Source organism: Symphodus melops, assembly GCF_947650265.1.
Source record: "Symphodus melops genome assembly, chromosome: 2".
NCBI classification, from domain to species: domain Eukaryota; kingdom Metazoa; phylum Chordata; class Actinopteri; order Labriformes; family Labridae; genus Symphodus; species Symphodus melops.
In genome coordinates, this window is record NC_136692.1 from 12,951,848 (window position 1) to 12,978,364 (window position 26,517).

Sequence of the window (26,517 nt, forward strand, 5' to 3'; positions counted from 1 at the left end):
AGGGCATTTTTTACTTTTAGCATTTAGCAGCTAATGAGCCTCACATTTGCCTCAGTAGATGACGGAAATCAAAAACAGAGATTAAACCGTTAATATTAGAGTCATATTCCAGAGGTTATACAAATTTTTGATCAATAATAATGTTGCTCTTCAACACAACATCTATAATGGTGTAGTTCCACAAAACCTTACCCTTCCCTATGCTACCAAAGTTCATAGTAATGCAATTATAACTCCAGGTAAACTATGAACATGCTGAAAAGTGAAAGCTACAAAAAAAGAATGAATTACTTCCTGTGTACAGAAGCCTCCTCAGACATCAGGGCCCAGTTTGGTCACAGTCCCAAACTCAAACAAAACACTGCAGTAAAAGTTTAATTCAGAGACTCAGCATAGTGGAAGAACGGTGTAACACTGAGTTGCTAATGACAGAGGCAGTGTAAAAAAATGCTTTAAATCTGAAATTGAGTGAAGTGTTAAAAGATTGTATTTTACACTATTACAAAGCTCTTTGTCACTTTTGTGCTAACAACCTGTTGTCACTGCCCCTTGAATGTCCCAAAAATAGTACATGCAGGAATATAGAGCATTTTCAAATGATCCTGTAGATTCCTGCGTATCTTTGTGGAGAACACTGTGCTTATCATTAGACAGGATCTTTAAATTGCAAATAAACAATGTGTGAAAACCCAATTCACACTCTGCATCTTTTATTTTCTGCAACGGTGTTTTGCCTGCCATCTTCAAAAAATGTCTTTCTTTCTCTCCAACTTGCAGCTCTCTCTCTAGCAAAAAGGAGACAGTCTCCATCTTGGATGACATCGGCAGCATGTTTGATGACTTGGCAGACCAACTGGATGCAATGCTTGACTGATCTGCGGCGCACGCACCATCTCATTCAAGTCCTCTATCCCCCTCCTCTTCCTCATCATGTATGAAGAAAACTCTCTCAAGGCTTGATGCTGGTGCTCTGAGAGAGTGTTTGTTTGTGTGTGTGTGTGTGTGTGTGTGTGTTTGAGCACTTGTTATGTAGCCTTGTACAGAAAAAATACCGAGGAGGGAGTCTTCTTCGTTTGGTGGGGTAGCTCTAGAACGCCTCCTGATGTGAGGAGGCCGCTCCCACACAACCTCTGACCTCTGCAGCCCAGCGAATCATCACCGAGTCTGAGACAGCTGCCTGGACCGAGAAGCACAATCATTTTCCTCATCCTTTTCTCTCCTCAGACTCTGGCTAGGACAGAGATGCAAACCCAGTCAGACAGGGAGACAGACAGATAAGCATATTGCTTGCAAAAATAAGCACAACTGACTGACAGGGGGATAAGGTAGCTGGATCGATAGACAGGATGCATACAGACGAGATACCAGCGAGTTTTAAAAAGCACACAGAAAGACAGGCTTCTTTCTAAGTCTGTCTCACTCCTGAGATGTCAAAAAAGATGCATTTTTTCCAGATTTCTCTTCTGTGTGAGTGGAGGATTGTGGTTAGCTGGATTTTCCTGACTTGTGTGTCGTCTATCTTCATGTTGTTGTTGTTGCTGCTGATGTTGTTACTGTTGCTGTTGTTGTCGTTTCGAGTGTGTGTAGTCCCTGCCGATGCTCATGTCATTGTCCTCCCCCTCAGTAGTTATTCTAACAATCAGCAAGATGATATATATGTCTGTCCATGAAATTTGAGACAATAACACATTTACACATATGCATATAAACATTTCATTGGTTGTGTATTTGCTGGTGTTCTGCTTTGTTGGTGTGTAGCTCCATCTATGGAGATTTGCTTGGAAATGAATCTACAAATTCACATACACATAACATGCAAAGACACACCTGTACACACACACACACACACACACACACACACACACACTTATGAGGTGTTTCCCTTTGTCCTGCTGCAGTGAACAGTGTTTTTAAAAAGATAATCCCATATTTCAATGCTTTATATAGTAAATACAGTATACATACATAGTTTATAATATACCCGGGTATTTGAGCTGTTAAGAGCTCCCTCTAGTGTTGGTTAGTGAAACTGCCTCTATTCTGCCCACTTTCCATCCTGTCCCTGCCTCTTTTTTATCTCCCTCTGTGACCTTTTTGTTAACTTTACATCGCTCTGTGCCTTGGTAGTGTTTTTTTCATATATTCAAATTAAAACTTTCATCCCTTTTTCTTCCCCCCCCCCCCCCCCCCCCCCCCCCCCACCACTTCATATTTTTAAAGTTTTTTTCTGGTTCCTTGTGTATATGTGTGATGTCAGAAGTAGGTTATAGGTTGAGTTTTGTGTCCTAAACAATCAATCACCTGTTTGCGATCCTCCTGTAACCATTGAGCAGCGTTGTAAGAGCTCCATCGCGCCCATGCAGACCCCCTGTAAGCTGTAATAAATTGGCTCTGCTCCTCCTCAGCTCCCCAGTTTTCAGTGGTCCCCCCATGTAGGCCAAACAGTGGATCAAGCAACAGTGTTCACCCCAATGAAGCGTCAACTTGTATTTTTATGCTCTTTGAAAACAAAGATATATTTGAGAGACAGATGGTTCTATGTGAATAATAATAATTATGATGATAGTTATAGATATTGAATTGAGGTAAGATGATTGAGCCTGTACATTTCTGGTTGAGTTTTGGATGTGTTGTGATGGCTGTTGTGCCATGGTTGGGTTGGGTTGTGTTTCTGCTGTGACAATGCATTCCTGTACAGCTGTGATCAAAATAAATAAGTGTATAAATTAAGTCTTGCATGACTTTTTATGTGTTTCTTCTTTTACATTTCATTTTGACTTTTTGGTTTAGTATTTCGAAACATTCTTGTTTCTGGCTCCAGAAATTAGCTTCCAGACAGTCACTTTAGCTTTGTGAGGTTAGGTAGTAACGACTGGCCAGCTGGGGGGAAAAAAATGAAGGGCAATATTTTACATAATAAACCTCATTCTACAATCAGTAGCATTTTAAAGGTCAGATACTAATGTCCTTCAGATTTAAGGACTTGGGAGGAGGGGTCTAAAGGGATTATATCGCATGTGAGAGGTAAATATTCGTATCCCTCCCTTTATGTATTAGCAGTATATCAGGTTTATTAAAGTTTTTAAAAAAACTTAACAGCCAGTTGTATTTTTGAGTAATTACCTTGTTCCAACAATTTATTGTTATGTGCACAAGTTTTTTTTTATTTATTTTTTTTTATTTTTGTATCTGAAGGGGCTCCGTAGTTCAAATTCCAGCATTCCAAATTGTGTTTAAAAAATGCTGCATAAATGTGTCACTCGCAACAAAGTTGATACCTGTCACTTAGGAAAACCTCTCATCTAATAAATTAACTTTGCATAAACTACTTTGATTTTGCCTTTAAAAAACTACAACTTCCTCAAGGCTTTGACAAACAATCTACATGTGAGACTCATGGGAGATGCAGTTTTCTGGGTAAAGAACTTGTCGCTGTACTATGTTGCCTTAAACTACTCGTTTAAACATTAGGTTACACAAAAGGCAGCCAACACAACAAACACATGCTCAAAATATCCCATTAAATGTGTTTTTCAATTAAAAAGAACAGAACAGAGTTTGCAGACGTGCCAGTAAAAGGGGCGCAAGGGTCGACCGGAAATGGGAGGAGTTGTCTGAAGCCGTTTATAAAGCTGTGTACTTGCTCATACGGTCTCTGTTAACATCATGGCGCGAGAGGGAATGAATCACATTCACTCCTTTCGGTGAATAATTTCGTCCCACCGCAGTAAAGATGACTGCAACAGGCCATTTATGTGTCCAAACTGGTCCTCAGCTGAGGTAATACTAGTGAGTATCCTATTACGACATTATGTTGCTCTTTACGTTACACGTTGGTATGGTCTGAACTCTGAACCAGCAGCACGTGGCAGTCCTGCAAAAGCCAGAGCTACTAAACCAAACGCGCACCGCGTGGTTTTTCTTTTGACTTAATCTTTGTTTTTATATATGTTGATCTGTGTCCCGTCGCGTTACCTGAGATGTTTTAAAAGTTTGGCGTTTGTCTTTGTACCACGGTCATTAATATCAACTCAAATGGGTATTTCTAAGCCAATGCATTTTCCATATTAGCAACTGCTTCTGCACATGTTCAAGCTTAAAAAAAATCGAATTTTATTTAATGATAAGTATGTATCTTGTGTTTTTATTAAATCACCTCTGCTTTCACTCTAGACACTGGTATTACCTGAACATGTGGGAACTGTGGATTGGATGAGAGCTGATTTCAAAGTGATAGATCTCCAGGTGTAAGAGCTTGTGGTAAGTTTAAAAAATTGGCATGTTGATGATGTACAGCCTGTGATGACAAAACGCAAATATACTTTTCTGACACCTACTATGAGAGCTGGACATCAGCTCCTGATTCTGACTTTATCCTGAGGCTTGATCATTAATACACTAGTGTTGGCTTGATCTGAATATTGCTGAGTTAAACATTTGTCCCTTCCCACAAAGGTCTAAGGATCAAAAATGGGGTCTCTACTACATCTCTGGGTCTAAAAGCTGGTGAGTCTAAATTTATTCTTGCATTAAGTCATTCTTTCAGCTGATGATGACAAGCTAAAATATACTTTTCTGACACCTACTATGAGAGCTGAACTTCAGCTCCTGATTCTAACTTGATTCTGAGGCTTCACAATTACTGTACTCGTGTTTGCTTGAACTGAATATTTTGAGTTAAGTATTTTTCTCTTCCCACAGAGGTCTGGGGATCAAAATCTGGGCTCTACTACGTCTCTGGGTCTAAAAGTCAGTGAGTCTTCTAAGTATGTCTGTTTTTGAAAGTGGTTATTCTTTCAGCTGATGATGACAAGCTAAAATATACTTTTCTGACACCTACTATGAGAGCTGAACTTCAGCTCCTGATTCTAACTTGATTCTGAGGCTCCTGCAGTAAAACATGTACATGACTTGTGTTTTCTTTGAGAATTAATTAAACCTGAACTTTACTCTTACAGGTTGACGTGTGAAGAGTCAAATGAGCGAGTGATTCTGCGTGTGACTGACATCTTGTGGTCTTGTTTATTATGCAGGTAATTCTTTTTTTTTTTTTTTTTTTTTTTGTGGTAAAGCAAATAAAATAAACTATCTGATGTAACATGATTGTTTCTCATACCTATAATGATACAATCTATCATATTACTGTTTCTGCAAATATCATTCTCATGTGATCTTGTCTCTTTCAGGCAATCCAAAGGTTGAAACTACATTTCAAAGAACGTCTGAACTGAGAGAAAAAAAGCTTAACCAGATTACTATTTGAAAAGTAACCCTAACCGGCCTACAGAGTATTGAAATGCACATGAAAGAAGTGAAAACGATGTAAAAGAATTTATGTTCTGTAACTTTACTGAAGATATTCACTACTTGTTTTAATAAAAGTTACTTTCTCAGTGGCCTGTTTTGGTTTGTGTTACTACTGTTAAAGACCACGAGTATATAAAATAAGGATGCATTACACAAGATTGACTTAATAGTGCTCTACTGCATTTTGCATGCATGTTAGTCTTGGTTGGAGTAGAAGGATATGCATGTTGTGTTTCAACCCATTTGATCACTATTTGAATTAAAAGTGCCTACATAAAGTGATGTTAGAATTTCCTCAAACACATTAGCTGTTAAAGATTAAGGTCATAGACGGAGGAGGGATTCAATATTTAATATCGTAAGTTACACTGAAAAGGGCTTTCATCACATTAATTGGAGTCGACGTAAAATTCGTCCGATATAAACATTAAAACGAACAAATCGTGAGTGTTTTCAGCAGTTGAAGTCTTTAACCTCACGTCTCATTTCCTGGGATCTCTCTTGGGAATCTTAACAAGGAAACCAACATCTGGCCCACTCATCTGAATGGAAAATGATCTCCGGGTTTGTTTTCCCTGTGGAGCGCGTCCTTGTTTGCGTACATAATGCCTCTCGGCTCCCTGAGCTGCTCTCAGATTTCCATACAGGTGCTCGGCTGCAGAGTTTGACTGTCAAAGTAGGCGGCGTAGCTGCTTTCACTCCGCCCTGCGCATCCCGCATCCAGTCGCCAGCAGAAAGGAGCGCAGGGGAGTGCCCTGCGCCACACACACACACACACACACACACACACACACACACACACACACACACACACACACACACACACACACACACACACACACACACACACACACACACACACACACACACATCCTCCTCCCCCTTTTTCTTCGTCTTCCTCTTCTTCCTGCCTGCATAGAAGCTGGACTGCTCTGCCAGGGTACTCCATCGACTATCAGCTGTTTTTGTCACCGTCTACATCCTCCATCAGCCTGTGAAACACCATCTTCCAGCGGTCCTCTCCAGCAGGTCTGACGGTAAGAGCGGAGCGCAGATTTCTCGCGTCTTCATGCTCATCGAATCACGACACATCTTCGTTTGTACGATGGTTTTGATATTTTAAGTGCAAAGCTAGCATCTATACTCGCCATTTCCTTTTATTGACGGAAAGTCGACTTATTTTACCATAAATTTGCGCTTATGTGCTTCAAATATCTACGCTTGAGTGATGGAGATAATGTGTCACTGTAGCGCATTCCGTGGATGTTATAATTAAATGAGGAGGAGGAGGAGGAGGATGGAGGCCTTTTTATAGAACAGTTGGCTCCAGCTGGGTGGATGGATGCTACTGGAGGAAAATGGGCACAGGGTAGCAGAGTTACGAGTATCCATTAAACGAGGATGAGGAGGAGGAGGAGGAGGAAGGGGCTGTTTCCAGTACACAGGACTGAACTGATCTATATGGTCGGTCCTGAACTCTCCTCAGGCTCACCGTCCCCCTCTCTCTTCCTGATGTTATGTGGTCTGATGCAGGGTGGGGCACACTTACAATAAATCGGAGTAAAAGATAAAACGTCTAAGCTGCCCAGATACGTATAGATTAGTAGGCTTCTTCCGGAGAGCTGCAGATGTACGACATAGTGCAAATTCCTCTGGTCACACTGAGTATAAATACCTTGATTCGCCTTTGAGTATTTTGATGTGGACCAGCTCTTCAGTGTAACACCTGATGTTATAGTTTCTCCGTTAATATAAAGAGAACATGTTTCTGAATTTGGTAAACTGTGCTAAATGTGTCTGATATGCAATCTGTTATTTGTCAAACATTGAGAGAATTCGCCAAGTCTGCATTGTTTCTATCTTGTTAATAAAGTTATGACCAGTATAACATACTGCAGTCAAGCCTACATGCAGTTTATAATATTCAGAATACATGGTTTAAAAACGTATGTGTTAACAAAACAAAACAATTTGATTATCACCTCCATGAAGATTTATAAGACATTGCGGAACTGCTGTATTAATGCAATGGTCAATGGTAGGTAACCATTTAAATACAAAACATTTTTTACTATATCTGGATCTATTTTCCCCATGTCTCTATAAATCCATCCATCCATCCATCTATAATTGTTTCTCTTAAAACCTTAAATCTTATTTATAGAAAATACACTATTATAGAGAAGCTTGAAGTCAACGCTAAAAGGACCAAAAACAACCTTTCATTGAAAACTGTGGTAAAGGATAACACATCAGTTACAATTTAAATCTTCTATATGTCATGTCAGACATTTATACCGGGTAATAGTTCATGTTCTTGGTTGGATAAATTGATCCAAAGGATAGGCTACACTTTTTTTTCCCCCTTTCTTTCAACAAATCCAATAAATGACCATAGTGAATGAATTGCTTCAGTCTTATATAGTTTATTCCATGCTGTAACACAATCCCAGTTTGGGATCAATAAAGTTAATCTATTTTACTGTTGCACTGAATGACTGATGCGCATCAGTTTATTTGTAGTCCCGCCAATATACACAATAGTGTAAATGATATCTAACTGAGCACTAGATCATTATTAATCCCCCAAAAAGAGAAACATTTGTTATTTATTGACTCAGGTTAGCTCAATGCTACAGTGTCAAAATGTGGCAACAATTAACATGATTTTTTTAAAGAAAATAATGTAAAAACAGCATAAAGAGGTGCTTACATCAACACTTTATTTTATCAGTAATCCTTAACACTCTGGTCTCGCTTTTATTACTCTAACTTATTTAAAATGTAACTTATTGTAGACAAATTCCTTGTGTGTGCGCGACTTTGCGAAAAAATCTCAACTCGCTCTGATTATGATTGACACCAGGTCACTGTCCTTTTGAACCACATCCTTTACCTGATTAGAGATCATACAGCTGAATCTTATGTCATCACGTTTTGTTCTATAGATTAAGGCAAAAAAAAAAAGCAGCACTAAATCTAGCAGCAGTCCCAAAAGATCCACCAAGGAGAAAAAGGAGGGACAAGATTTTAACATTTAATTTAATTCTGCTTTAATGTTTTTACTGGTTTGAATCCCCAAATCAAACTTGTGTAGCTCGTTTGGCTCATTAAAACGTAAAATTGTGAAAAAACCAACAATGAGAGAATTACTTTATCTGTAAACATATGCAACCTGCTACGCTGTCATTTCTCTGTTGTTCTGGGAGCACAACACAGCAGCTTAAATTTGCAAAGATGTGACTTAGAGTTATTTAATTATTCATAATCCCTAAAAATGTTCCATTTGTTAGTTGCCTGTCTTTACTCTTAATCCTCTAGTGATTCAATCTGTTGTCTGCTGTTTTTGTCGTTCGTCTCCTTGTCTTGGTCATATTTTGGACTTTTCATTACCGGTATGTTTTTTTATTTTGAGAAAAATGTAATGAAACAGTTTGAAAGGGAATGAGCGGTCCGTTTCTCCATTGTGTGTGAGAACAGCAGAAGCAACATGGAGGAGTTAGACGTTCCACAGATGAGGAGAGAGGTGGAGAGCCTTCAGTATCAGCTGGCAATCAACAGAGAGAAATCCTCCATCACCGTCACTGAGTGAGTGTGTGGTGTGTCCACACACACACACACACACACACACACACACACACACACACACACACACACACACACACACACACACACACACACACACACACACACACACACACACACACACACACACACACACACACACACACACACACACACACACACACACACACACACACACACACACACACACACACACACACACACAGCTCATAAAATCTCTCTAAAGCACAAGATTGATGCTGATGTTGTGTGTGCTCGTTTTTTTTCTGCAGGCTGGTGAAGTGGATCGAGGGTTGTGTGTGTGAGGATCCATTTCTGAACCCGGAGCTGATGAGAGCCAACCCCTGGGTGGAGAAGGGCAAGTGTGTGATCCTCTAATGGTCACACACACACAGACACGCCCACGCACACGCAATCACGGATGCATCTAAACGAAAGAATCGTGCTCTCCCAACAAACACATTCACGCTGCACTAACTCTCTTCTTCACACACATTGTTGCTATTGTTATGTTTATTTATTGGACGACTCCTAAATGCTTTTAATTTATGTTTAGACTACTGGATGTGTGTATGCATGAGTGCGTGTACGTGTGTTTGAGTGTATGCGTGTGAGCGTTCAGCACTGAGTAGCTTTCTCGAGGTTTGTTTTTGAAGGACTGCTGAGAAATGTTCAACAACATGTTTTTATTGGCTCTTTACACTGTCAATCAAAATAAAGACTGTTTTGAATTTAACAGCGCAATTTTCTTTTTTGTTTCATTTCTTTAGACAGGGCAGAGAAATATAGGTCAAAGTGTGTACGTGTGTGTGTAATTTGGGTGTTACAGCAGTTCTCGGATGTAAACATTTCGTCTGACAGCGTTGGACATCCCCTCGTTGAAGCGGAACCAAACGTCGCTGTTCCCCACAGCCGTTCCCATGCACTGAACCGGACACTTCTCACCTGCAAAGAGGGGATAAGGGCATCTTCATATTTGATGTATTGGCTCATTACAGTGTGTGATTCCTAAACAACAACTCAAATTACTTCAACACAGTCCAAACAGGCGCTTGAAGAAGAGAAACCTATGAGCTCCTTTCTTGACATAAATTAGTGTAAATGCAGAATCAAATCAGGTCAACCATGCCAACTGAAACAATCAACATTTACTTAAAATCACAACCTTCCCATAACTATTTCTTCAGACTTCTTGTAAATTGAAGAATATTCGAGCCGCATTATAATTAACCAGAGAATTCAATAGTTTGACTCAATACATTTGTTTTGAAGGAAGTATGTGCAACAAGGCTTTTAAAAATCCTCGAACACAAACGTCTTCTGTATACTGTCAAGTAATGGTCTGTTTTTAGCTTTAAACATCAATAATAATGTTTTGAATTGAACGAGATCTTTAAACTTCAACAGGTGAGCATTGTGTGCAGAGCTGATAAAAAGAAAGAGAAACAACAGTGTCTTAACAGGTTAAACTCCTCAATGAACCATGAAAAGACAGGATAGTCTTAGGAAACCATGAAAGTTGAATTAAAGGCTGCAACAAACAGTTATTTTAAAAATTAATAATTCAACTCTCTTGTGACGGATTAAAAAAAACAAACACTGCACGGGACGCTGGTAGCCCAGCGGGTAATGTGTGCACCCCTTGAGCCCAGGTTCAAAATCTGAACTGTATTACCTTTCCTGCATTCCACTCTCACTCTCTCTTCCCGGATTCTAACTCTATCCACTGTACTGTCTCTAAAAGAAAGGCTTAAAACACTTAAACTAAATGTCACTGTGATTCGGACAAAATAAGCCGACAAGACGTCAGTTGTCTTCGAGTTATAATTGAGAAAATAAATACTAAAATATTCACAAATCTCACTCTCTATAGAACTATCTCATCCTTTGAAAGATGTTTTCTACACAGCACAGGTGTAGGCTGAATACTAGCAGGAAGGTAATGCAAACAAACAGAGAGTGAGCGTGACCTGTACTAACAGCAAGAGAGGGAATGGGACTAATGCATGGACGGGCTTTATGGATGTCGCAGACTGAAAACATATGACAGAACATTATGAAGCATCAGTCACCTAGAGTTTGCATAGACTGGGTGTGTGTCTGAACTGTCAGCACTGCTGCCGTCTATAATGCCATTCCTCTCATGCTTATCTTACATTATACAACTACTGATCCTGTTTTAGGCATGCTTTCTCCGATTTGAACCCTTGTCCACTTCATACTTATAATGCATTTTCTCTTTTGTATTTCTCTGATCTCTAATGCTCTTTTTGTTACTCTTGTTCGGCACTGTCATGTTGGATGTATATGAAAATGCCAACACATTTAGGGACAGTATTATGTACAGAAGGAATGAAAATTAAACACAGTTAGAAGAGGAATGATCATCTAGCCCAAACAAAACGTTACTTCAAAATGTGTTCCAGACGTGATCAGATCAATCTCAGTAATGCAGGGCTTTCAGCAGGGTGAGTGATTTAAACATATTAATTTTAAACATCCACTGAGTCCTTAATCTGGTCCCATGCCACTAAAATGCATCACAATGCATTCACTGGATGCTAACTTCTGCATTTATTTCAGGAGCATTGGACCAATGATGTGCTTTTTTTTTTTTATACCTCAGCTGGCTGTGATAGAGAGAGAAGGAGCTACGTGACTCTGTTGAAGAGCTCTATTGTTTATGCAAATGTGCTATTTTTAGACTAGAACTGTGATGCATTTGAACACAGCACTCGTGTTTGTTTCCAGTGGCACAAAGCTACTGGAAGTCCAGACCGCAGCCACTAATCTCTAAACTTTCATTCGGATGTTAGAGCTTAAATGACTCCAGGCATTTTGAAATACATCACTGAATTAATTTATGGTTGCTCTTTTACTCTTTATTTGTGTTACATAAAGAGTGTGAATTCTGTGGGATGGGATCTAATATGAGAGCCAAACTGTAGATCAGACATGACAAGTCTTTTAGTTGCTAACAGAAATATGATGTCTCCTACATTAAGCAGTCAGCAGTGCTGTAAGACAGACCACATCTCCTGCCTGCAGTGAGCCACGGGAGATTTAAATTAGCAGTGTTACATAACACACATCAGTAATCACCTCTGCTGTGTGTTTCGACCAGATGTACCTCAAGGCAGTTTTTTTTCCACTAAACAGCCTGTGAAGGTTTGAATGACTGAAGCTTGGAATATGTCAAACTGTACCTGAGTCAGACGGCTCGGGTTTCAGGAGTTTGGGGGCAAGAGCTCGTCCGAAGAAATCCACCTCCGGCTGCACAACACAAACATACAAAGAAACAGAGAGGTTCAAGCTGATCATAAAGTTTTTAGTTTTGTCCTCCATAGAGGTCAGTGACAATGAACACACACACACACACACACAGACACACACACACACACACACACACACACACACACAACCTCTCATTAGCCTCATTTCACAGTTTAACCATCAGGGGCTTTAACCCAGTAGCTCCTCATTATCCTCGTTTCTGCCCTCTAGAGGTTCCATCCCTCTCTGTCACTCATTACTGATCTATTCTAACTCTGCAGCTCAGGCGCTCATATTCAATGTGAATTGTTCTGCGGTCCTCTCTGGCGCCACCTAAAGGCATGAACTAACACAGCGGGGGAGTGAAAACACCAAACGATCCCCAGGTTTGTTTGTTTTCATGCTTTTAGTTCAGTCTCAGTCTACTTGTTCATTTAGTAATCTGCTTTTTCTTTCAAATGTTATGTTATATTTTGTTGTTGTCTATTGTGGCTGTTTTAAAATTAAAGTCTTTTAAGTACAAGCTGCTCTAAAAAATGATCCCTCGAAGGGTCAATGAAGGTGTTTGAGTTTAATTGCTTTTATGAGCCTCTCGCTGCCAAAAGAGACCCGTGGTGTCTTTTACTCGGAACAATCTGAACCCATTTTTATCTCCACCGACTTCAGGGATTTGTTTATTTCACATAACAAACAGCGGCACTTCTCTGACTTTAATATAGTCTCATGATGAACAGATTAAATCACATTCATGATGCAAAGAATTTCTATAGATGCAGGCAAAAAACCTCGTCGTCAGGAGAAAGAAACTCCTGCTCATGAGTCATTCTGCAGAGTGAATCTCGAACATCCCTATGAAGTTAGAACTTAAAGAACAATCAGATGGATTTGTTTCATGTTTATGTTTTCTGTCCTTTATGGTTGCGTACTCCTTTGGCTTTTTGTGCCTTTTTATATTTAGGGGACAGGACAGTGGCTGGAGTAGGACATCAGGAAGATAAGAGTCTGGAAAGACACGAGGGGAAAGGTGCCAAAGAAGCCTCTCGTGTGTGGGGCTCGCAACTTAACCGACATCCTGAGTGAAGGCCCAGTTTCTGGGAATCACAGTCTGATAGAGCCAACACAAGCAGATGTGTCTCGTTGGGTTAATCTAAGAAAGTGCTGACCTGTTCAGAAAGTCAGGGTGTTGACTTCACATGTGATTGGTTGGTTTATGTTCGTGCCCAACCCGATAAGGCTCATCACCGGCAGCTCTGTGTGTGCGTGCGTGCGTCTCACCCTGCTCTCCACTGTGGTCTGTTTGACGATGTTCTCCAGCCTCTGCTCGTGGTTCCTTGTTGGCTTAGCACCGGCGCTCTTTTTCTCTCCCTGCCTCTGCCACACACAGACACAGACACAGACACAGTGGATTATAAAAAGACATTGGATTATTAACACACACGGTGACCTGATTTAACATCAGGCCGCACTGTGCATCATAACTCCACAATCTGTTGGGTGTGTTTGGGGGTGTTACCCCTGCGGGGTTTCTCAGCAGCATCATTTGCTCAGCTCTCCTCATCTTCTCCTGCTCCATCTCTCTGCTGATCGTTTGCTTGGCCTGATAGGTCAGCTGACGGCGAGTAGGTAGGCCTTGGAACCTCACCACCTCCTCCACACGCCTGCAAACACGCACATACGCAGGAATGTAGTGGCATGACACAAAACGTACAACTTTGACACAAACAGTCACAGCAGCACGAGGAGGACACACAGGGAAGCTTCTTTTGATGAAAGAATAAAAGGACATAAAGGAGTTTTGTTTTCATGCCGTGGTTTACGTTTTGCAGAATCAAACCCTGATTCTGTCACTCTCTAAAACCTTAATCCTCTTATAGTTGATCTCCATCGTTCTCCAACACACACACACACACACACACACACACACACACACACACACACACACACACACACACACACACACACACACACACACACACACACACACACACACACACACACACACACACACACACACACACACACACACACACACACACACACACACACACACACACACACACACACACACACACACACACACACACACACACACACACACACACACACACACACACACACACACACACACACACACACCAATGTACCAATCGACTGTCACTCAATGCCTCAGCGACCTAAATATATGACGGATAAGATAACAACAGTGTGTGTGACTGTCACCAGAGACAATCAGACGCGGTTTCCATCCGAGCTTGGGAGACTCTGATAATGCTTTGAAGAGTCACATCCTCCTTCTTACGTCACAGGTTACACAATGTGCAGCCAATATAAAGGAGTACAGTGAACTTTACAGCCCATGTATCTGTTTAGATATGAAAACTGAAAGCAAAGACTAACACGTCATCTCAAGAAGGGTTCAAAATCTTTTTCCTTAGAGCCCGACAAACATCCAACCATGAAAAAAAAAAAGATTAACAACCACAACCCCCCTCTGAAGACAAACTATAGGGAACTACTTGTACAGAATAAATTGACTAAGATTTAGAAAAAAATGCTTTCTTTATGTTATCCTAGTTTGTTGTGTTAACAAACAATACAGTTTCAATTTGGAACGTTTTTTGTAAATCCTCATTTATTTATTTATTTTTGAGAAAACAAAAGTTTTTGAGGATAAACTTTGTCTTATGACTTTGGTGATAAAGCAGAATTTGAAAAGAATTCAAGATCAGTTCAAGATCACCTGACTTAGCTCTCTTCTTCTGCTACACAGGTACTTCATAATAATTACACATCATTCATCGTTCATCATACAGGAGACCTGGCTGTGTTTAGTTCATGTACTGCGTAGCATAAAATCATTAAAAAAAGCATCTTTATGCACAACGATCGAACCGATCATGGGGTGTTAAGCCCTGTTACCTGCCTGTTTCTGGAGGTGAATGTTCCTGCTGCGTTCACCCTGACTTAACCCTGAAACAGTGAGAGCTGGCAAAAAAAACCTGGGATGGTTGAAAAACAATCCAAAAAAAATCTTGGAATTGTTTTGTGTGTCAAAACAGCTAAACTTGAACTACAGCAATGAATCCTAAAGTCCAACACATACACACATGACCTAAACCCTATGCATCCTGCTAACTGCTCTTTCAACAGAATAACAGTATTGAAAGAAGTTGCAACATTTATTCCAGCTTTTTATTTTTTATTTCTCAACCTTACAACTCTACCTCTGCCACAGTCTGACCAATAAACAACATTGCCAAAAAAAAAAGGGAGGAGTCCAAACAAATAATCCAGTTGGAGCTTGGCGTGTCCGCTGCCTGCGATGTTGAAAGTTGGCATCCATGAAGCTACTCCGAGTGTTTATCCCAGTGGGGCGTCAGAGGGTGGTGTTGTGGTGAGCCAGAGAGGGCAGGTACAGGAAAGCGTAGATCAAGAGAAGAAGCAGTAAAGCTAACACTAGAGGAAGACACCAGTCGTTTGTGACCAGCACCTCGTCACAGCGGGCCTGCAGAAAGGAGCCGCCATGTGATAACGGCTGCTGATCGGCCCTGGACGGCATAGCAGAGACGTGCGAGCTTCTTATCCCATTTTACCAACACCTCAAATGTCCTCGGGGACCACAAAAAGGCAGTTCCAGAAAAACCAAAAGTCTCCTAGGTCTCCAGGATCGCTCGCTTACGATGAGTTTTTGTCTCGTTTTGTCAAAAGCATTGATGTTTTTCTACGATCTCTCTCCTCTACTAATTGAAACCTCTTTTTTCCCAACCCTTTGTCTCTTGTTAATCCACCTGTACCCCACCTGACAGGCTTTGAGGCTTGATGCTCTGTTTGCTCTCTTATCATCAAATGCGCGCACACACACACCGAGACACACCAGGAGTTGAGGGATTACTCTCTAAGCCCTCATGCAGCGAACCACAGTCCGGACAGGAGCAGTGACCTTCAACACCCCAGAAACACACATCTGCACTGCAGGTGTAGGTGTAGGTGTGTGTGTGTGTGTGTGTGTGTGTGTGTGCGTGTGTGTGCGTACTCACGGCTCCAGCATGTACGTGTACTGTCCCTCAGGCGTGCGGTCCTGCCTGTATGAGAGGTTGTAAGCCAGCATGGTGTCTATCAGCTCTCGCATCTGCTCCTTTTCTCTGCTGCTGAAGAGCTGAGGATTCACCTGAAGGACAGGCACAAGACTTTAGATCATAGTCGAAGTTTTAATGACTTCTTAAAGTGACTACACTTACTTCCCTTTCCCGTTTTTATTTGAGCTACAGATCACACAAAAAGAGGTAGAGACCAGTGGGAGCTTCAATGCACTTCGGGGGAAAAAAGAGGACTTATCAACCAAACATTTTTAACTGTCCTGTCTCTGTTGATGAACCTGAAGCAGCCCAAGAAAAAAAACATGGCTGCTTTATTTAACAGCATCATTTCTGAGTCAATCAAAATGTGACAGTATGATCTGTGAAGACAGACGATATATGAGGGCTGTAGTATTGGGCCTAATACAGTGAGCAGTGAGTGTACCATGAAAACCTGAGACGGCCTGGTCTATAACTGAGCCGACCAGGATGAAAAGACTCAACACAGAAAAATAAAACTCTCACAGTCGAGTAGCAAAGTGCTTATCTAATTATGGCCTTAGCTTAAATCATTTGATGTGACAATTCATTTTACAACCTGAGTCAACTGGTTTGGCTCAGGAGGTAGAGCAAGCTCTCCATATACAGAGACTGTAGTTCTCTCTGCACCCGTCACACAGGTTCGATTACTGGCCCTTAAGCTATATGGTGCATGACAACCCCGACTCCTTTCCCTCACATTACCTGCCTCTCTACAGCAATCAAATACAGGGAAAAAAGAGCAAAAAATGATCCTTACAAAAAAATCTATAACCAAAGATCCTCTATAAGAAACCAAACATGTCTCCTGCAAAGTGTTTGTAACTAATATTCACTATGAAGACCACAGGGAAAAGAATCTATCCTCACATACAGTTCTCCAGTTTGGGTGTAAAGACTTACAGTAGGACGGAGCTCTAGTCACCTAAAGATCATGGTTAACACACAGTGACAGCCAATGACATTCAGGAAAACGTGTAATAAACTAAAGTGTTTAATCAAGCGTCATGTGTTTTTTTCTCTCGCAGGTTTAAAGTTGATGAGATGACAGAACGCTGATGAGTCTACGTTATCAAACAAAACAAAAAAAAGATGTGCGGTTCAGTGTGCATGTTTTTTGACGTACAGGCCTTAGTTTGGGGCAGATGATGTCGAGGAGCAGCGTGAGAACATCGAGGGTCAGGCTCAGATGGCTGATCCTCGTTCTGATGCATGCTGGGATGTCAGCCAACATGGTGGACAAAGCGTTCCTGCCGCTGAGGAGCCGGGCGGAGGCCTGGAAAGGAAACAGAACGATGACTCAAGGATTTTGTTACTTCTTATCCTTTTCAAGTCACATATTGTCATTTTAATAATCAAGACATGAACTTTTCTTTTCGTACAACATTTGCGAAAGCGGTTGATTTGTACCTCGTGCTGGCTGTGAGGATAACTGATTCGGGGAACGTGTGTGTGGGCAAAAAGGAAGTGGAATGTAACAGACAGGAAGGGAAGGTATCTCATGAGGGAGAAGTTCTGCCCGTGCAGAATCACGTAATTCAGTCTGTCTGAGAACGACAACCAATCCAGAGCGTCACACACACTCTCCAGGTTTGGATCCCTCACACGCATGGACAGATAATTCTCATAGAGACCCTGAGGACACACACGTTCAGCTGGATGTCACACATATAACATACAGTCTTTTACACAACATTAATAAGCAGCAGCTATGCTTGTTGTTACAGGATATTTGAAAATAACTCATCTTTAATAAAATTTGTTCATTCATGAGGAGGACCTTCTCTTTACCTGAGAAACTTTTTCAAACTCTCCGCTTGATGAGGCCAAATGTAAAATGTGCTGAAACCTCTGAGCTCCACCTCCTGAACCCGGTGCCTCCTCAAAGCCTTCACCGATACGTTTCCTGGAAGAACGAGTTAAGAATCAAGTCGGCATCTTTCTGTTGCTTTTTTTATTTTATTTTTTTTAAGTTGTGCAAAAATGAAACCCACAAATGAAATCGGATTTACAGACAACAGAAAGAAAAGAAGGTTTACTACTCTGACAGCCTGCACTGTTTTCTTGGTTGTCCAGATTACAAACAAGTTTCTGCAGTTGAATTTAAGACTTTAAAGACAGTTTTTAAACCATGTGTGAATTTATAGGTTTATGTAGTGTATGAAGTGAATAATTGAACAAGTGCATTTACTTTATGTTTCGTTTCCCTGCAGAATGGTACAATAGTTTAAGATATAAAGATTAAATAATAATCATAGGAGGTCTAGAGGGACAAAATAGATTTCTGAAAAGTTTGCAGGTCAGTTTAGTCAACATTTATAAATAAAAGAAAACCTATGTATTGGTATGGATACCACTGAACAAAGCAGAGAGTATTGTGTTGTGGCAGGAGCACAGCTTCATGGTAAACGACTTTGCAGAATGTTTGACTGCACTTGAGTTTGTCGGCTAACAGTAAATACAGTAGAACATTTATGGCGAACTGTGGCGGGACACAAAGTACCGTTTAACACGTTGCAACTGGAAGATCTCCTGCCACAGATGGAACAGGCCTTTGTTTTGGTCCTTCTGACCCACAGAGACGCACTGGATGGTCCTGGTGTCCACCTTCTTAAGCCCACGGCCATGTAGGAACTGCAGACACAACAGCATATATATTGTCATACACATATAACTTACCCCTCACTCAATAGACAGATCTTCCCCTCAGTGTGGCCACTCACCTGTAGTGTGTTAATGCACGACCTGATGTCGTTGTCTGTCTTTTCACACAGAGCAATCAAAGTCCCCGTGTCTGCCTTCATCCCCTGCCGGAGGGAGATCTGCAAACATACACTCAATAAAAACCTGGATTTGTTTGTGTGTGTGTGTGTGTGTGTGTGTGTGTGTGTGTGTGTGTGTGTGTGTGTGTGAGAGAGAGAGAGAGAGAGAGAGAGAGAGAGAGAGAGAGTGAGAGAGAGTGTGTGTGTGAGTGTGTGTGAGTGTGTGTGAGTGTGTGTGAGTGTGTGTGAGTGAGTGTGTGCGGGCGAGAGAACTGACCTCTGCCAGTCTCTGTGCGAGGCGGGAAGGTTGAGTCTGGGGGAAGGTCAGAAGGAAAGCCTGCTGTCTGAGCGGTCTGAGAGCTGGAACATAACTAAAGGAAAAGACATGTGATCAGACGATACATAAATAAGAAAATAACATTTAGCTACTTAACTGACTAAACATCCAGAAAGAAACTCGTCTGTTAACCGCCACAGTTTCTCTTACAGGTCGTTACAGATGCAGATGATTGGTCGAAGTAGCATGAACTCTTTCTTTTTTTTCTTCTTCGTTGGTTCAGTTCCAGCCTCCCCGCCATGTCCGTCTTTCTTGTTTAGGGTTGCTAAAAGAATGTTGATCGCAGCCTGACGAACCCCAAAGAGGAAGGAAACAAAAACAATGTTAAGCAGGATTTAAGGAGCACACTAACTCTTTTTAACATTTAGGGTGTGAAGATAATTGCTACACAATTTGTTCTGATTAGTCGACAGTCCTCAAATGATGTACAGAAGTACTTTGGACAACTCTGAAAGGTTCAGATCATATGAAATACTATACTTTCAAAGAAAATCAAAGTCAGGATTTCTGAATAAGGAAAACATTTCAAGGATGATTACTCAAATTACTTCCGTACTTTTATATTTTTTTTAAACCGTAATTGTGAGTACACATTTGACATTTTACAAAATCTGTGATTGTTGTCCTTAAATCAGAACTTATTTTAACACAGAGTTTATCATAATAAAGGTTGGAGCAAGATGACGAAAAAAAAGTTCCACAAATCAACAAGCTCAATATATGAGAAATCCAACTTTTAGTAGTAAGATGGAGTTGGAAATTGTCAGCAGATCTTGAAAATGTAGAGTTGCAGTAGATGTGTTCAGTGTCCAGGACATACCGCTGGTGCTCCATCGATCTCATCAATAATCAGGCAGTTAGGCTTCTCATTTGCTCCAAGAACTGACTTCATCTGTGTCGCTGTGTCGATGCGTTTCTGGAAAATCTCTGCGCTGCGATCATCACTGCAAAGACATCAACAGCACCACAGTGTTCCCGACAGGAGGACTTTTGTCACCTGAACTAAAAATCACTCATTACTCTAGTTTGATCACTTTTAATTTGGGCTTTCTTACCTGGCATTGATTTCCACCACATTGTACCCAGCATGCTTTGCTATGATATGAGCCAGGGTCGTCTTCCCCAAGCCTGGAGGACCAGACAACAACGCCACCTACAAAAAGAGCTAAGTCAATTATATCTCACAAAACATATAAAAGTTACATGAATGATATTTCCCTTGGTGTACCTTGAATTTGGGCCGTTTGTATTGGTCCAGCTCAGCCTCCAGCAGCTCCTCAGTTATCTCAATCTTACTCTTGAAGCGATTTGGATTCTGATTGGGCTGATTAGGTTTGAATGAGTTCTGGTTGGGAGCCTGTGTCTGAGAGCGGACAGGGCGGGACTTCCTCTCTCTCCCGAACACAACAGTGTCCCAGAGTTTTAACCACTTGAGCAGGCAGCGGTTGGTAAACTAAAACAGAGCAGACACATAGCTGACATCAGTGCAGGAGACCTATTCTCAGGGAGTATGTCTGTATGTACTCACAGGGCATCAACAATTACACACAGGAACTCACGTCATCACTGAGCAGCTCTGTGTAGTGTCGAGGAGAGAATCTGTCCACCCAGAGTCTGGAGGTTCGGCCCTCTGTGTCTTCAGGATCATCGTTGTCTTCCTCTCCTCTGCTCTCAGGCTCAACAATCACGTCATTCACACTACTGTTATGTGTCAGAAATGAGAAAACAAAGTTAAAAATTTGACATTTTTTATTTGGCCAGTATAAATGTGAGAGACAGAGAGACAGTTACTTCGTTAGCAGCTCCGTAAGACGCTGAGATTCTTCGACAACCTGCTGGTGACGCTACACACAAAAAAAGAGAGAAGAAATTAAACCCCTTTTGCATTTTTTGCCGCCCTCAAGTTCCCTTCTGCAAACACAGTTTACTTCACATGTGAATCTTTTCATACATTCCTCTTTATAATGTTTATATCTTCATTATAGCCTATTTATTGAACTGGAAGAAAGTAACAAAAATCCGGACATATCGGCACTCATCTTTACTCCTTTAAGTCAGATGAGATGATTCATTTTGGACTGAAGGGAAAGTGACATCCTTCCCATCATATACTCCTCTTCATAGTTTTTCACTGAGCTTACTGTGTACAGTTTTAGATACAGGATGTCTAAAATAACAAAACAAAGTTACGTGTGAAGCCTATACTCATATTTCTATTTGTGTGGAAGTTATTAACCTAACCACCACTTTTTTAAACAAAATAAAAGTCTACAGATAATTCAGCATTATAGGCTTCTACTATGTAAATATGTGAAACAATAGCACAATACGAGATTACTCTACCAAGTGTAACATTTTGTTCATCAGAGAAATACTCTTTCACTAATAATGCAACAGTGCTGCGGATACACTCAGTTCTTTGTATCAATATGCTCATATTATTCTCTGTATTTGGATTATCATAATTAAATGGCTGGCTATAGGGACGTGCTTTAGCTGATTGAGCTGTCATGTGATTACTGTGTGGTTATTTGAGGATACTTTGAGGATTAAACCAAAAGAGCAGCAGCCTGTTCACTCACCCTGTCAGCTTCTTGTTCTCTCAACACTCCTATAGGCACTGCCAGCAGCCCCAGTGAACCCAGGGAGTTTGGTACCATCCTGGATTCCACCCCCTAGATTAAAGCACAGACTACCGAGTTATAACATTTCAGCAAAAAAAAAAAAAAAGTGAGTGCATAACATCAACATCACAGATGAACAGTGTGCTCGTTTCACCTCTGTGCTCGTTTCCTCTTTCTGTCTGAGGTAGACGCGACTCCCTGATGAGTCTGTCACAGTGATGAACTCTCCCTCTAAAGGAGGTCGTCTCAGGACGTGCAGTGATGCTGGAGTCACTGTGGGGGGTCGCGCGGGAGTGTCTGGGATCGTAGCAAAGCCGCTGATATCCAACATGGCTGAGGTAGTCCTAAAACACATGTTGAGACAGACATGTCAAAAAAACAATGTGCCCAGTTACAAACATGCAATACGTGCTTTGTAAAAGATATCCATAAAATCCATAAATATGAAAAAATGGTAAATTCCATATTAAAATTAGCCAATTCTGTTCCTGTAAATTCTTGCCTTTTGTCTCACAAATAATGACCAAAAACACCAATAATATTTATCAAATCATAATTAACATGTAACAGAAAAACAGTCAAGGTTTTAGTTGTTGAACTCATTAGAAGAATTTGGCTAGATTATTATTAGTTTTTGATCAAATGAAAAGAAAACCATAAAAGAAGACCACACAAAAAAAGACAAGCATTGCATTCTGATGATACATGATGCTGTATCCTATTCTCATGCAGAGACCTAGAATAGTGTCTTTTAGTTTAAAAAATAAAAAATTTTCTTCTCCAGGGTTTCTTATTTGATTCTGATTTGACTGTTAACACATTTTTAATTACTTGCACTGAAGTGGTTTCCCATTGCTCACATCTAGAAACTCCTTCTGCAATGTCTATAGTTGGATTTTCTTTCTTTCGTTATCATTGTGAAACAAAATATTCTGATTCCCCACAAGTCAGAAGATATTAAACGTTGTTTCTTGTCCGGAAAATCAGAAAACAATGTGCTCCTCTGCTGACACTGTGATGACCATGTGATCATCATGCATCTCCATTACCTGATGGGGACTGAAGGTTCATACTGCTCTGGCGAGGACGGTGGAGTGATGTCATCTTTCTGTGATACAGGTTTGGTCTCTTTGGTTGAGTTGAAAAGTCGTTTGACCACTCCGACATCCTGCTTCTGACGCTTTGCCTTAGGGGCTGAGAGGAGGACGAAGTCACATTAAAGAGAGAAAACGTAAAACACACAAACAAAGAGAAAGGCGCCTTGAAAGTTAACTCACTGATGGGCTGATCATCCAGAAGATGCTCTATTTCAGAAATGTCCTGCCGCTGGCATTTCGCCGGCTTGGAGTTATCCACTAATCCATTCAAACAGAGACACACACATATTCATATTCTTCAGTAAGAAGTTAGTCACCCATGAAGAAAAAGGGCAATTATTTATTTTTAATCAATTTAGTCTCTGCTAAGAAAATGTGACAGAAATTCATTGCCTGCTTCTCAAGTATGGATATCACCAGTGGTGGAGTGCAAGTTATATGCAGGTATACCACTTGTTTTTTAGTCTCCATAGCATATATAAACTTTAAAATCTCCTCTGATTTACACTGATGATTGCTTGACAATATTCAGTACTATCCCTCAATTTGAAGGATGGTGAAGGGATGACCCTCCCTGCCTTTTACTAAATAAGCAAGAGTAGCCTTTTATTATTCATAACAGACGCTGTTTTCTCTACTGGATGGTTCATTTAAAAAAAACATTTAGTGGGGAAATGAAGAGTATACCCACTTCTACCCAGGAAAAACTACAGTACCAGCTATCACACAGTTTGAGGAAAACTGTATTGTTCTCCTTGAATTGAATGAATATAAAATAAATTGCAATTCCCTGATGTAATCCCCAATACAAGAATAAATAGATGTGTTGTAGGGGCTTACTAAAGATCACTCCATTAACACAACCCAAAGCATCAGGAGGAAAAAGTGTTTTAGATTTTTTTTTTTACAAAATAAATAAACAGGCGATTTATTGTTATTTTATTTAGTAACACAACGAAACTTTAAATGCAGCACTCCTGTGCAGCAGCATCTTGGTCATATATATTGATATCTAAATAATAATAATAATATATAAACATGTATTTTCAGTTGTGTACATAACGATAGGAAGTTGTAGATTGAGAGAGGTAGTGACTTTATGTTTAGTTATTTAAGGGGTTAACAATCAGTTTGATAATCTTTGAACATGTCTGTTTAAATAAGTTTTAAAAACAGATATTACAACAGATCTTAATGTCAAAAAAGAAAACAAAAGTTAACCCACTGATACTAACCCTCAATCTCGGCCAACACTTCCAGCTCATCGGCGAACTGATCCTCAAAGTCGTCTTGTATGTCAAAAAGTTCGTCATATTCATCCATATTGACTTAAAAATACTCAATACAACCAGAGACTCTGTTAAATCTTAAGAAAAACACACTCTGTCTGCTTCCTTCATAAATATTCCCTTCGTAACTTTGCCAGCCGCTAAAACGAAGCAGATTTCCCGGCAAATCTTTGTTGTGATGTATTACTTCCGGGTTAGCAAAATCTATCGTTCTCTGATTGGTTGTTGAACGGTTTCTCGTCTTTTCCCACAATGCACCGAGGATTTTTTTAAAGCCTAATTTAGAATAAACCAGAGTTGCATAGAGAGATATAGTGCTGGAATAAACAAACAGACATCTGTGAACGGAAATTATTGACTGGAGGGTGTCGGTAGACTTTTAAGACATTTTATAAAACGATGGTAAAGGTATATGGCTTTGCTTTATTTAAAGTAAACACTCCAATTTTACAATCAATATCATGATTCATCATCATATTTTAAATCCTAAATGTAGCTTCTTCCCTAAGAAAATATAAACCTTGCTTTATTTGCATTTAAATTATTGATCAAACTATTTCCAGTCTGCCCTAAATTAACATACTCACTTTAGTGTCGAACCATTAACTCTTAATTAATGCATTTTATGTAGTAACTCTGGACGGTCATCTATCAAATGAAAGTTCAAGGTTTTGATCCCCAACTCCTTCAGCAGCATTTCCAACATGGCCTTGGACAAGATACTTAGCCTTGGATTGTGCCCCCTGCTTTGTCAGTGGCGTATGCATGCATATAGTAGAGACAATGGACACAGTTTAATAATGAATGCAGACATTTATTTATGAATTTTTACAGTACACTGATCTTTGAACCTCGTATTATCAATTACAGTGAAAGTAATTCACATATTAACTAAGCAGGAGTAAGCAATGTTCAAAATGACAAACTACTGTAATAAAACATGACTAAATGTCTCTCTTTTGATTACATTCTGAACCTTTTACAAACATGTCTCATTGCCCATGAAATCTCATGCGCTAATCTTTGGCATTGACAGTTTGTTCCCAGTATGTTAGTTTGAGAGATTGATGATAATGTGTGTGACGTCAGGGTGCCTCTTTTGCCACCATCTGCTCCTTACAGCAGATAAACACTGAACAGCGGTTCCTGTGCAGCACTAAGTTCATTTCACATCAGAGAGCACAAAAGCGAACTCATTCTATGGTCTTCATGTCTTCCTCTCGGACTTCTCTTCTCAAATGTTGTTTTTTTTCTTGTGAAAAGTGATCAGGCCAGTTTGATATCGTGGTGTAATACCATCACATTATAGCCTACATTAACAGAACATGCATCATTTCCTTTGTTAAGGTGGTGTCTATTAAGTCACAAAAATGTTATCTTCTTTCATATGAAAACAGAAAAGTACTTTTAAAAAGATAGTTTTAGCTGTGTGTGTTGTTGCTATCACTGTTTCTCTTGTAATGTGTATTATGATAATGAAAAAACTGGGTTTGTAGTGAATTTTTATATGCAAAAGTCAATGCCCCTGAAAATACAATAAGTACTTATTGAATACTTACATTAAAGCGGACAACAATTTAGATATACTTCATAATGGGGAATTAGGATACTTCAATAACTTTATTAAGCCTCTGCAGAAAATGTTGTGCCATATTTTTAAAACAAAGCAGATAAGACTGCAAATATGAGAACATATAAATCATGTTAAAAGGATAAATCTATTGGACCATAGAACTGTAAATTGAAATATTAAAACCTGTGAATGATTTAAAAAGTCTGAAGGCATAACATTTCCTGAAAAGAATTCATACACGTTCTTTAATTTACCCAAGTAGGTACTGATTAATAATTTTAAGTATTTTGAATAGGGTTGTTCAATATGAATATGAGTGTGATAAAAGTAAAGAAATGATAGTTTAGAGTGAATCTTATTCATTTCATCAAAAATGAAGCATAGCAAGCATGAAAATCTGAAGAAGTACAGGTAGAATCTAGTCTACAGCAAGGATGAAGTCTCTCTCTCTCTCTCTCTCTCTCTCTCTCTCTCTCTCTCTCTCTCTCTCTCTCTCTTCCCTGATTCTAGCTCTATCCACGGTCCTGTTTCTCCAATAAAGGCACAAAGAGCCAA

The 26,517-nt window shown here is 40.1% G+C and overlaps 3 protein-coding genes and 1 long non-coding RNA gene across 12 annotated transcripts in view; 3 read left to right on the forward strand and 1 right to left on the reverse strand.

Annotated features, from left to right (window-relative positions):
- Window positions 1-2,730, forward strand: part of LOC306819669 (uncharacterized protein) — a 31,884-nt gene extending 29,154 nt beyond the window's left edge. For all 5 annotated transcript variants that reach the window (XM_079337103.1, XM_079337104.1, XM_079337105.1 and 2 more), the window contains one exon: window positions 778-2,730. In XM_079337103.1, coding sequence (XP_079193229.1) covers window positions 778-874 — 97 coding nt within the window. In that variant the 3' untranslated portion in view covers window positions 875-2,730. The remainder of the gene's footprint in view (window positions 1-777) is intronic.
- An 861-nt stretch (window positions 2,731-3,591) lies between these two features.
- On the forward strand, window positions 3,592-5,395 carry LOC306819684. Of its 4 annotated transcripts, none has more exons than XR_013778591.1 (6): window positions 3,592-3,789; window positions 4,174-4,260; window positions 4,456-4,506; window positions 4,702-4,753; window positions 4,959-5,033; window positions 5,187-5,395. It is a non-coding gene; the product is annotated as an uncharacterized lncRNA (long non-coding RNA). The 4 variants fall into 4 exon arrangements; XR_013778592.1 differs by having other exon boundaries at window positions 3,592-3,780; XR_013778593.1 differs by lacking the exon at window positions 3,592-3,789 and adding an exon at window positions 3,823-3,991.
- A 769-nt stretch (window positions 5,396-6,164) lies between these two features.
- Window positions 6,165-9,628, forward strand: gng13a (guanine nucleotide binding protein (G protein), gamma 13a). Its single transcript, XM_079338283.1, has 3 exons — window positions 6,165-6,344; window positions 8,788-8,895; window positions 9,165-9,628. The coding sequence occupies exons 2-3, from the start codon at window positions 8,798-8,800 to the stop codon at window positions 9,268-9,270; spliced, it is 204 nt and encodes a 67-aa protein (XP_079194409.1). The 5' UTR covers window positions 6,165-6,344; window positions 8,788-8,797; the 3' UTR covers window positions 9,271-9,628.
- On the reverse strand, window positions 9,562-24,604 carry chtf18 (CTF18, chromosome transmission fidelity factor 18 homolog). Of its 2 annotated transcripts, XM_079338281.1 has the most exons (22): window positions 24,336-24,603; window positions 23,281-23,358; window positions 23,053-23,197; window positions 22,158-22,347; window positions 21,962-22,054; window positions 21,171-21,223; window positions 20,939-21,080; window positions 20,608-20,832; window positions 20,435-20,532; window positions 20,200-20,323; window positions 19,530-19,666; window positions 19,320-19,413; window positions 19,004-19,102; window positions 18,784-18,914; window positions 18,072-18,186; window positions 17,691-17,915; window positions 17,407-17,556; window positions 16,203-16,333; window positions 13,679-13,823; window positions 13,441-13,536; window positions 12,099-12,165; window positions 9,562-9,837 (listed from the first exon to the last, which is right to left on the reverse strand). In XM_079338281.1, exons 1-22 carry the CDS (start codon window positions 24,421-24,423, stop codon window positions 9,716-9,718), a joined length of 2,748 nt encoding a protein of 915 aa, XP_079194407.1. In that variant the 5' UTR covers window positions 24,424-24,603; the 3' UTR covers window positions 9,562-9,715. The 2 variants fall into 2 exon arrangements, with proteins under 2 accessions (XP_079194407.1, XP_079194408.1); XM_079338282.1 differs by lacking the exon at window positions 23,281-23,358 and having other exon boundaries at window positions 24,336-24,604.
- Window positions 24,605-26,517: the final 1,913 nt, after the last annotated feature.